Here is a 12,382-nt window from a genome sequence, read left to right as displayed (position 1 = left end):
GGGGGGGGGGGGGGGGGGTGGGAAGGATGCTAGAGAAAACCAGCTTGGAATATTTAGCAAGAATGAAGGTGAAGGAAGAGAAAGGTAATTGCTTTGAGGATGATTTTTATACATTTTGATGTTGCTGAATGTGTTCATTCTTCTAGTAGAACCAATTCTAGATCCTGATTCAGTTTCTTCTCCACAGTTCCAGGACATTTCCTCCACAGTGTTTGGAAGTGAAATAGAAACATTCAGGAACTAAGCCAATTTTCCATGCTTTTTTCAATATTTAGATAATAACTTTTAGATAATTAAATCTTTAAAAAAGTTAATGTGTTGGATTGACCTACGTTTTGCTGTAAACAAGTTGCTTTTTGGCCTTGTTGAATAATTAAGCGAAATTAAAATTGTTTTGCACAAGATGATGACAAAATAGTGAAATTGTTTGCAAGGTCCTTTGGATTCTGAGGGGTAAAGTGAAGGGAGGCAGAACAAGCTTCCTCTGACAGTCTCTTCACCAGCATTTATTTCGGTTTCTTTTCCTGTCTGGAGCCAGTGATTCGCTGGTAATGAAATGCGAAGAAATGGGTGGTGAGTGTTGTGTTTGCTGTGTGTGCGCTTTGGTGATTGGGTTCATATGAATCATTACTCCTCACCCAGGCAGTAATGTTCCTGAAGTTTTCTCTTCGTTCCATGTTTTATGGTAGTTTAACCTTATTAACCCTTCTGCAGACTTTTGTAAACTTAAAGGAAAACTATCTAACTTTTGGTATTTACTTTTCTCTGGTAGGTTTTGCGTGACTATGAGGCTTTTACGGTATTTGAGGGGAAGGGAAAATGGAAGTTTTGAACACATGTGCAGTGTTAATGATAGTACATGGCCTTTAAATATTTCATACCTGGAATCTCTCTCTTGAAATGCAGTACCAACTATTGGAGACTAACCTTCTTCCAAATTAGTGCTCTGGGCTGGTGGTTGTATGTGTGGGCAGTACTAGGCTATTAGTATCATGCCAACCATGGATACCATCTCAGTGTTTACGAGAGTAAACATGAACAGAACTCAGTTTTAATTGGTATGTTTTCTTTTTCCAGGAGCTGGAGGAGGGAACGATATTCAGTGGTGTTTTTCTCAGGTGAAAGGAGCAGTAGATGATGATGTAGCAGAAGGTAAGAAAGCACTTAATGCAAAATTTGAATATGGAATCTTCAAAATCGTGATTACTGAAGGATTTCCTTGCGGCTAGGTCTGTTACAGTTTAAGAACATACTGAGTTTATTGTCTGAGCAATGGAGGAACAGTTTTAAGAAGTCGCTTGTCTGGAAAATAGTCTTCAGTCTTTTATTATTAATACTTTATATCATTTTTTATGTATTAAGTGAAAGGAGCACTAGATGATGATGTATATAAAACTGTCACAAGAAAAATCTAAGGCTCATATCGTAAAGGTTTCCTGACTGTATAAATTTCATGTGCAAATAAATGGTGATGCATTTTCATGTTCGTACATCATTTTTAGATAATTGTGTTTAAATAGGTATCAGCATTTACCTCAGAAACATTTTTAAGTGACTGTCTTATTTTTGAGGTAAGATTTTTAGTGTTTAATTTGCCTACGTTCAGAGTGTGGTGTTGATTGACATTCTGTGAAGAAATGCTGGCTCAAATGATACATTTATTGTCTTGTAAGGATTAATTTAGATGGATAAGAAAACAACAATGCTCTGGATATATAGCATGGCATTTGGGGAGCTTATTCTTGTGTGGTTAGAGCTGGGTTTGATCAGTTGAAATACCTAAGTCTTAATTCTTCTCCCAAATTTATTAGTGTATTTCAAAAACGTAAAGTTTGGAAATGCTAGTTCTGCACTCATTTGAGATGGTCTTATGTGGTGGAGGCATTATTTCCCATAAAGTAGTTGTGTCATTTCATTGTTCAGAAATATTATTTTTAAAGTTTGAATTTTAATGATATTCTGTCTTGAATTACAGTAGGAATTTTCCAACAAAACTCAAATGAATTAAAATGTACTTAAAATTTTAAAAAATTTTGTCTAGTGAAAGTTTATAAATCATCCTTCTCTAGATTGTTTTGTCATATTAAGATCCTATTTTTGACCTGTTTGCAGTACTGTTTGTTTTGAGGATTTCTTCAGGTGATGGTAGGATGATAGACTTGTGTTGAGCCAGTCAAATGCTTGGATTTGCCTGTGTCAGTGTCATTCTCAGTGGAGTGTCTGATCAGTTTGGTGTTTTTCGGGGAGCCAACTGGCATACATTATACTTGTGATACTTTATAGAGAACTGTCACATTTCTTTCCTGTTCAGTTCTCATCTGTTTTTCAGATGAGAAACGAGAAGTCTTAGTTATGAGACTCACTGATGGTCACACAGGTAGTGCAAATCAAGGTTTTCTGGTGAAGCTTGTGGTGGTTGACTTGGGAGAAATCCTCTAAGTTCAAGGGAGGACTCATGTGTTACTCATTTTGTAATTCCATTGCCTGTTGAATAGTAGGCACTCAAATATTGGATCATTCATGCTGTTGTATAATACTCAAGTTATGAGAGTGCTGTATACTTGAAAATTATTCCTGGGTTGATTTCCATTTATTTTTTATATCAAAGATCTGTTTAGGGACTTCCTAAATGTTGAGCACTGGGGCTGCAAGTGTCTGGGACATAAACCCTGCCCTGAGGGAGCTCATAGTTTACCTGTTAAATAGTAGGCAGAGAGACCACATGGGTTTTATTTAATTAGAAGAAATTCATAGTTCTGAACTTACCTAACTGAATCAAATGATAGTTGGTAATATGTTGTATGATGGGATCAGTTGTAGTTCTCTTCTGCTAATAGTTAGTAACTACATTTTGCTACTGATTCATTAAATAATTTTCCTTTGAGGTTGTTTGATAATACTTTAACATACAGTGCATTCCTAGCATCTTAACATACTGAGGCTTGGTATGTATATTTTAATAAAAACATGATTAACTTTAATACCTATGTTTATTCTAGTGTAGTAAGTATAAAAAGCACCTGATTTTCAAATTATACTCCTTTAATTTGGGTTTTTTTGTATACTGTAGTTTGCATGTCACAGTCTATTATGTTTATGTTACTAAGGGAAGATGTGCTTTTCTCAAATAAGATTAATACGTTTCCCCCCTTGGTTTAGACTGTAATCTCTAAACAGGTTACATCTAGCTAAATCTTTAGTTTAGCTTGCCTGTTTTCTGTTAATGATGCATTGCAAGTTCTTTCCCATCAAAGGCTCCAAATTGTCTTTCCCCTCCTACACGCAGTTAGCTGTCATGGCATACCATCATTACTTTTGTAATGCTTTAGTCTTCTTTCCATACCCAATTTCACCATAGTTCAGGATCTCAGCATCTTTCATCCAGGTTGCAGAAACTTCCTAAATGATTTCCTGTTTCTTCTCCTCTGTTTCGCTTCTAAATTAATCTTAAATACTGTCCCAATTTTATGTTCCTCAGAAATCTTCAGTGGTCACTGCTTCCCTAGGATTATGAATTACATTCAAATATTTCAGCCTAGAATGCGAATATGCAAGTATGTCAGTATGCCCCCTTGTTTTCGCAATGTTCATCTGCTAATATGGTTTATGATCCAGCTAAATGGATGCTGTTAGACAAGTCTTGTACAGTCTTACTCTTGGGTCTTTGTCTTTTTGCTCTTCTCACCTTGGAATACCTTACACTCCTCCCAGTTTATCACTTATTAGAATTCTTCAAGTCATGTCTGCAACTCTTTTACTTATCTTCCTTTTTTGGAAATATTTTAAAAATTAATAACACTTTTTATATATAATTATATTTATTTATATAATTTCTTTAATTTATATGATTATAAATTAATTAAATTAATAAATAATTTACGTAATTATTTATTTTTATTTATGATTTACTCTAAACCTCTGCCGTTACACTGTGCAGGACTAATGCATCTTTGTGCTCTATGCAGAACATCCTGTACAAACTACTATGCTTAGAGCAACGCCTGGCACACAGTAGGTGTTGAGTATTTGTTGAATGAAGGAATGTGAATGTTATTATGAGGTTTTGAAGGGGAAAGAGATCCTTTGTAAAGATGATTGCGATATACTCTGGAAATCATGGATGTATTTACTTGCCAGGCTTTATAACTGGATTGATGTTCTACAGCTGTGTAATAGAAAGAAGTTAGGAGACCTTGGGTTTTTATTCTGGTGACAAACAAGTGTATATCACTTGGAATAAGTATTTCTCTGGGTTACAGTGAGGTTAGCCTTAAAATGACAGGACTGGATTAGATGATTCCTATTGTTGCTTATACTCTAATCAATTCTCAAAGATGTCTTAGAAAAGAAAGAGCCCAACATTATTACTACTGGTAAATTGTGTGAGACACTGAGCTCTTTGGGGACCTTAATTTAGAAAGAAGTCTTTATTGGACTTAATCAAGGCTCAGAATTTGTCATTAAGTGCATTGCAGAGCTAAGTATTTTGATGTTTGACCAAATACTGTGATTGATCTTTGGCCAATGTAGGCTCCTACTGGGATACTTATTCTATGCACAGGTCTCTTCAGGCACTTTTAAGTGGTTTATCTTTGGTATAGGTACTTGTCTGGGAGAAGGGTGAGGTACTAAAATCTCTATCACTCAGACGGTCTCATGTCCTGCAGTTTTCCTTTTAAACTTCATGGTAGTGGTAATAACATTTTATCATATTCTATACTTGAAAATTTTCCTTCATTGACAACTTGCTTTCATGAGATAGTAGGTAGCACAGACACTGGTGCTAGGCTACATAGTTTGAATCCTACCCAATCCTCTGCTAGCTGGGTAATGTTGGGCAAATTTATTCATCTCTTTGTGCCTGTTTTTCCTCTCTCTAAAATGAGGATCACAGTAAAATCTTCCTTATGCTGTTGTTTTGGTGATTAAATGAGTTAATATGCATAAAACAGAAAGCTGGCACATAGAGCGTTATAAGGGTTTAGCTGTTATTGTTGGAATGTTTATGTCAAATAAGAGTTGGAGAATGTTCAGAGAACTGGGGAATTTATTAAGAATTTCTCCTCAGCCAAAGTGAAGATACGGTATGTGTATATTTTATACAGATTCTTTGATTCCACTAATACAAAGTTTAAAAAACATTCAAAACTAAACCATAGCCTTAGGGACACATACTAAACTGGTAAAACTCTGAAGAAAAGCTACAAAATAATTGCTATAAAAGCCTGTATGCAGTGGTTAGTTTTAAGTGATGAAAGGGAGTTGTTCTTGAGAAAGAGTCTGGGGGGCCTCATGGATATAGTGTCTTGACTGGGTGGTGGTTGTTATGATTAACTGATTATCTTGGACATTTCTCTTTTGGTTTTTGATTTTCTATATTTGTTAGATTTCACCCCCCCAAAAATGTATGTGTGTCTGTATGTTTTTAGATCAATACTGTACCAAAAAGGGTTTGGAGTGAAAACTGACAATCCTTACCTTCATCCATTCCCTAATCCTCCCTCGTCCTTCTAAAGGCGGTTATGTTGAACTCTTCCAATTGCGTTCCCTGTTGCTTAATTTTTTGTGAAGAAAATGGTAACTTCTATTTCTCATCCATTTTAGACATTTCCAATTGACTTTCCTCTCTAGTAGATGAAGATTAAGCTGTTAACATTATCACCCCTGTCACCCCACACCCCAGTTTATCACCTGCATCCCCGATTTAACCACACACATGGTATGGGTAAATTACAAGTCCGTGCTTACATTAAGACCATGCAGATGTTCACTGTTGAACCAAGACTGCAGTATTTCTCTTGTCTTGTGCATCCCTTCATTTGTCCTGAAGCTAATAATTGCCCAGTTTTTAATTTGCCTGGTCCTTTTTGTATTTGTGTATTTTATTTTTTATTTTTTTGTATTTGCATTTTTAAAAAAACACTTTGTTATGGGAGATTTTGAACATTACAGAAAGTAATATGGAATAGTATATTGAACCCCCACCACCCAACATCATCAACCCATGGCCAGTGCAACCCATTTATGTATACATCACTTGATCCTTTTTGTTTTTTAAAATCTGGATTCAACAAACTAGAAAAAACCAAGGTCATCATTTTAAAGTGAAACAGTAAGGAATTTTTCCTAATGACTTTTTTGCAGTAGCAATACCTGATAATCTATTATTTGCTTAAATTTTACTTGTGGAAATATTAAAAATTCAAATAAATAAATGTGGATAATCTGAAGTGTGTCATTTTTGGTCGAAAATACGAAACGGTTGTTAACCATTCAGGATGGTTAATTTCAATGTAAATTTTCATTATTTAATAGTTAATATTGTTGACAAGTAATAATTTTTAATTCACAATATTTAATAACAGGTATATCTTCCCTTATCTCCATATTTGACGATCTTAATTTTTTATAGGAAATTATTTTAGGATATGATTTTATTACATGAAGCCTTCTTTTTATGAAACTTGGATCCATATGCGTTGCATCTTTCAACACTTCCTGTTTATTTTTGGTAGGATTTAGACCTCTAGACTGGTTCTTGGGGGGAAAAAAAATCAGCAGTAGAATCTAAATATTCCTTAAATAAAGTCTTAAATAAAATTGTGAAAAACAATTTTTGGGCTATCACACAAAATTTAATGGTTTTGGGGTACCTGGGTGGCTCAGTCAGTTGGGCGTCTGCCTTTGGCTCAGGTCATGATCCTAGAGTCCTGGGATCAAGTCCCGCATCGGGTTCCCTGCCCAGTGAGGAGTCTGCTTCTCCCTCCCTCTCCCTCTCCCTCTCCGCCTGCATGTGCCTGCTCTTTCTCTCAAATTAAAAAATAAAAATGTATTGTGTATATTTGTACTTATGTGCATTTTTCTAGTTAGAGAGAGCCCATAACCATTATCAAAACAGCTGTTTTAGGGTATGGTCTGGTGATCCCTCAACTCTTTCAAAAGGTCTATGAAGTCAGAACTGTTTGCATTGTAATATATTTGCCTTTTTGACAATGTTGACATTTGCAGCAGTGGTACAAAAGCAATATGGGTAAAGCTGCTGGTGTCTTAACCATGTACCAGCAGTTTTAAAGTGCCAATTTTACATATGAGTGTTTTGATGAAGCAGTAAAAACTAACTTTTTAAAATCTTGATTCTTGAGTACATGGTTGTTAAACATTCTGTGTGACAAAAGGAGAGGTACACCAAAGCATTTGTGCTACAAACCAGAGTACATGTTGTCTGGAGGAAAAGCATTTGTGCACTTAATTTGGGTTTTAAGCTCCACTGGCTAGCTGCTCCTTTCATGGAACGTTATTTTTGTTAGAACTACTGACGAATAAATGATGGTTATTTAGACTTGGATATTTGGCAGACATTTTCTCAAATAAGCAGTGAGTTTGTTTCCTCAGTGGGCAGTCCTTGTTGCCCATGATAAAATTTGAGCTTTCAAGAAAAGTGAGAATTTTGGAAAACATGTGTCTGCCATCCTGAGTTGGGTAACTTTTGCAATACATAAAGATTTTTCAGATGAGATCAGTAATATTAATGATTGCAGTTTTTTGATATAATGAAATGCGTCAACATTTGGAAGCTCTGAATATTTGGATGACTCTGAATCAGTGTTTTACAACTATCCAGTGCCTGTGATGTTAAAAAATGCATAAGTAAAAGTGCAAGGTACAGCATTGGATTGTTATGTAACAGATGACTGATAAGGTTTCAGATTCCATAAATCTTTAAGAAACTACCCCTTGTCCAGTTTTGGTGTAGTGTCAAAGGGATATCCATAACTACCTGAAAAGCCTATTAAAATACTTCTCCCTTTTCAACCACATACCTAAATGAGGATGGATTTTCTTCATATCCCTAACCAACACAGCACAGTATAGTGTGTTGAATGCAGAAGCAGTCGAGAATGTAGGGGTCTTCTATTAAGCCACACATTAAAGAGATTTGCAGTGATATAAAACAGTGCCATTGTTCTTGCTAATTTTTTGTGGGAAGGTAAAGTAATTTTTCCTCTTTTTTTGTTAATGTGTAGGGTTTATCATTAATATTTTTAAATTGATAAATACTCTAAAATTTGAAAGGCCTTTGGGGTCCTCAGATTTTAAATGTAAAGAAATCCTGTTGTCCAGAAATACTTGACAGCCGTTGGTTTAGTCTGTTAAGAGGTTTCACCGTATTAATGCTTTAAAAGTCTCACAGACCACAAGATAAGTGACCAGAGCAGTATGCTGCTTTTGTGCATGAATGTCTAAAGCTTTCCTATAAAAGCTTTCCTGTGACTTGATATTGTTTCAGCCTACTCCCTTGCTGTTCTTTAGATACCAAATTAGATCTGCCTTAAGCTCTTTCATCTGGTGATCTTGGTGAAGGAAGGATACCTTCAGGACTTTAAAATATCTATTTTTAAACTTACCTCCTTGCAGAGATTATATACCAGTACATATTTGCCAAAATACTTTGGCTCTAAAAAAATTTTAGGGCTTTTTCCACTCTCTGCTCAGGTCCAGTTAACATTAATACTTAATGTAGGATTACTAAGTTCCTCAGAGCCTGGTATGGTGCCATTTCTGGGTTGCTGCGTGGTTATTAGAAATGAGTTGGTGACCTTGGCATTGTGTTTTATTTTGAGCCGAACATGTAGCAGTTTGATGTGTTGTTTTTTCTTGGAAGAAAAGCATAAAATTGGCATGGTAACTTTGTACTTCCCAACTCTAAGGGAGTTGAGAACAGTGTTTTCTTTAAGTTTTATTTTATTTTTTTAAAGTTTATTTATTTTTTAGTAATCTCTACACCCAGTGGGGGCTCAAACTCACAACCCTGAGCTCAAGAGTCGCATGCGCTTCCAACTGAGCCAGCCAGGCACCCCTAAATTTTAAAGTACAGCATAATCATGTTTTAAAACAGTTGAATTTCCCATTCTAAGAATGCAGCATCAACTGTTCATTGCATAGTATTTTCAGTATTTTTGTGGCTGTTTTTCTATACTTTAGAGAACGCTTGTCGAAGTACGTAGGCCTTTTAAAACTAGCTGCACCAATTTCTCAATCCATGTTTAAATGTTGGGTTTGTTAAAAAAGAACTTATTTTTTATAACATACGTTTAGTTAATTTTAGCAGTAGTTGATTAAAATGTCACCCAGGTCTTTGCCCATGTCATACGTGGAATCCTTGGTAAATCATGATGGAATGATTTTCTGTAAGCCACTATGCCAGAGGTTGTACTTTTGTAATTTTTTTTTCTTTTGGTTGATTTCCTCCCTGAATGTTCCAGTATCAACTGAGATTTTCTGAAATCTTTGAATGATCTCTTTATCAAGTTCAAGGGGGTTCATGGACTAGTGACCCTATTTTTAAGAACCTCTGCCTTAACCTAAGGAAGGTTACCTGTGGTTATATGCCTACTGAAATTTGGAAGAGTTGAGGATATTTTATGTGGAAATAATAGCTTTTAGACTGTTCAGAGGGTATTCTTTTTCTTAGGTATCCTTTTAGTACTTACTGTTTCTGCTATGATATTAGAGGGATAAATCTCTAAGATACTGGACTTAACAGCTTTAGTGTTTTCCCACCTTTTTTTCTTTTTTTAATTAAAAACTTCTCTTTAACTGTGGGTAAAACTATTAGAGGAATATATTGGGTTTTGAACCAGTTGCTTGTTTTATACTTCATTCAGAAGGAGTCTAAATTTCTGCAGTAGCCCGTATTAAGAGAGAAACCAAAGTAAATAAAAGGGATTGGTGAGAAAATTTTTGTTAATTTTCTAAAGATCTGGAAAAATGTTAACTTTTAAAACTTGACATTGTAGAGTGTCAGGTCTCCTTTGTATCAGAGTGGAGATAGAACCATTTTGGTGTTACCTGTCTCTCTCTTTTCCAGCTTACTGCAAAGTAAGAGACCTATGGGTATGGCATAGACGTGTTTCCAAGATAGCATAAGAGGAATCTTTAATACATTCTTATTGGCTAATAGATTGGGAAGGCTCTATTTCAAGAGAAAAAGGCTATTGTAGGCAATAAATAATTCTTGTCAAATTCTTTATCTAGGGATGCAGCATGCAAAAATGGTTATTATGAGAACTGGTGGTTGAGAAGGGATTGCTCCTAGTCTTTTTTTCTCCCTTGACATAAAAGGAGAATTAATTTTTTTCTAGCAGCAGAACCAATTCTTCAAAATATTTTTTAGCTTACAAAACAAAAAATTCTTTTAATGCATTTTTTATTAAAAACACATAACAAAGTGTACCATATTAACCATTTTTAAGCATATACTTCAGTACTGTTAACTGTGTTCACGTTGTTGTGAAACTTATCCCTAGATCTTTTTCATATTGCAGAACTGAAACTGGACCTGTATAACAGTTCCCCATTCTTCCCTCCGCCCCTGGTATCCACCATTTTGCTTTCTGTTTCTGTGAATTTGACTACCTTAGATACCTCCTACCAATACATAGATACCAAATACCATCAGTATTTGTCTTTTTGTGACTGGCTACTTCGTGTTATCAGGGTTCATCCATGTTGTAGCATGTGACAAGATTTCCTTCCTTAAGAGGCTGAATGATATTCCATTGTATGTATATATCACACTTTGTTTATCCATTCATGCATTGATTGACATTTAGGTTGCTTTCACCTTAGCTAGTGTGTGCTTCTAGTCTTTTTATATATAGCTGGGGCTCTGTGGGAAGGAACAGAAGTACTTCCTTTAAATGATTGGCAGTGGACAGAGAGAGGCCTGGACAGAAAATATGAAAGAATACAGATTGGTACTGCTGTGTGACAGATCTGTTTGTCCCAGATGAACAATTTGAAAACTAGAACTGGATTACTTTATTTTGTAGGCTATTTCAGGATAGGATTAAGCAAAAATCTAAATTTTTGACCAGAGTTTTACCTCATTTGTTTTGCAGTTTCTAGTTTAAAAATAGAAAATCCCATAGATTTTGTAAATCACATTTCATTATCGTGAATCTCCTTATATTAACAGTAAGGCAGCCAGTATGTTATTTCATACATGTTTTAATTAAGCAAAATCTTCAGCATAATAGGAAAATTTGGTAACTGCGTTGTATTTCTTTGTAATGAAATTGTAGATAGGGAACGATCATGGTTGCATTTCTTGCAGTAAGCCTTTGAGGTAGACATTATTGTCATTTTGTACACAAGGACACTGAAACTCAAAGTTGAGCAATGCTAACCTAAGATGAGTTAGTAAAACCATTCTGTTGGCTTCCACGTTGCTTCTCTGTGGTTCATTTTTTTTTAAATACTGTTTGATTAAAAATCTCTATCTCTGGTTCTCGTAGGGAAAGGGTAGAGTGCTAGTTATCCATCCACAAGTCAACGAGAATATGTTGCGTTCCCAGTGCTGTGGAGAATGTGAGGGATGGAGGTATATATATCCTTCACTTTAGGTATATTAAGAGTGTCAATTTTATTAAAATAAGCCTTTTCCATAACATTTTCTGGCTTGTGGTATTAACCTGTTCACGTTATTGGGAGATCCTTGGCTAATCCTATGTAAAAAATTTACAGGTAATGTTGGAATATGAATAATAAATTATTGTCCCTTTTCCGAGTTGACATGCTTTCTGATATTGAGATGGTGCTGTATTACAAATGCTTAGTTCTTGGAATTAAATGAAAGAATCACATGTATCTCAGGTTTTTCTAAGACGTAACTATGTCTTTCAGTGGTTTTAAATGCTTATGAGTTGAATTCACCGATGAATATTTCTGGAGATCGCTCCAGGTAAATGTAGCAAAACAAATGCAATGCTGCAAAACAAATGAGAAAAATTGGGGCATTTTTCTCTCTTCCCTCTCTCCTGTGTCTTTCAAGCCTTCATTTGATCAGTTTGGCAGTTCCTTAAAAAGTTAAATATAGATTTAATCATACAACCCAGCAATTCTCTTCTAGGTATATACTTTAGAGAATTGAAACATGTGTCTATAAAAACTTAGATATGAATATTTATAGCAACACAACTGATAATAGTCAAAAAGTGCAAACAGACCAAATGTGTGTTAATTGATGCATAAAGAAAAGGTGTTGTATCTGTACAATGGAATATTATGCAGCCATAGAAACAGAATGAAATGCTGTCACATGCTACAGCATGGATGAACTTGGAAAACATTATGCTTAGTTGGAGAAGTTGGGCACAGAAGACCACATATTATATGATTCTGTTTATTCAAAATATCCAGAAGAGGCGAATCTCTCAAGACAGAGTAGATCTGTGGTTGATAGGACCAGTGAGGGATGTGACTGCCAATGCGTATGGCATTTCTCTAAGGGGGTAATGAAAATATTCTGAAATTAGTGAAGGTTACACAGTTCTGTGAATATAGTAATAAATGCTGAATTGTACACTGAATTTGACAAATG

At 35.2% G+C, this 12,382-nt stretch overlaps 1 protein-coding gene across 10 annotated transcripts in view; it reads left to right on the top strand.

Annotated features, from left to right (window-relative positions):
- PPP2R2A (protein phosphatase 2 regulatory subunit Balpha) overlaps positions 1-12,382 on the top strand; it is a 78,880-nt gene that overhangs the window by 408 nt on the left and 66,090 nt on the right. For 2 of the 10 annotated variants that reach the window (XM_034661237.1, XM_034661235.1), the window contains exons 1-2: positions 552-573; positions 1,078-1,152. In XM_034661237.1, coding sequence (XP_034517128.1) covers positions 552-573; positions 1,078-1,152 — 97 coding nt within the window. Of the gene's footprint in view, positions 1-34; positions 85-551; positions 574-633; positions 686-1,071; positions 1,153-12,382 lie in introns of those variants that run through there. The other 8 variants (XM_034661236.1, XM_034661231.1, XM_034661232.1 and 5 more) reach the window with 5 other exon arrangements.

Source organism: Ailuropoda melanoleuca, chromosome 5 (genome assembly GCF_002007445.2).
Source record: "Ailuropoda melanoleuca isolate Jingjing chromosome 5, ASM200744v2, whole genome shotgun sequence".
In the NCBI taxonomy this organism is placed as follows: domain Eukaryota; kingdom Metazoa; phylum Chordata; class Mammalia; order Carnivora; family Ursidae; genus Ailuropoda; species Ailuropoda melanoleuca.
The sequence above is the reverse complement of the archived record's forward strand: the minus strand, read 5'-3'. Positions and strand labels throughout refer to the sequence as shown.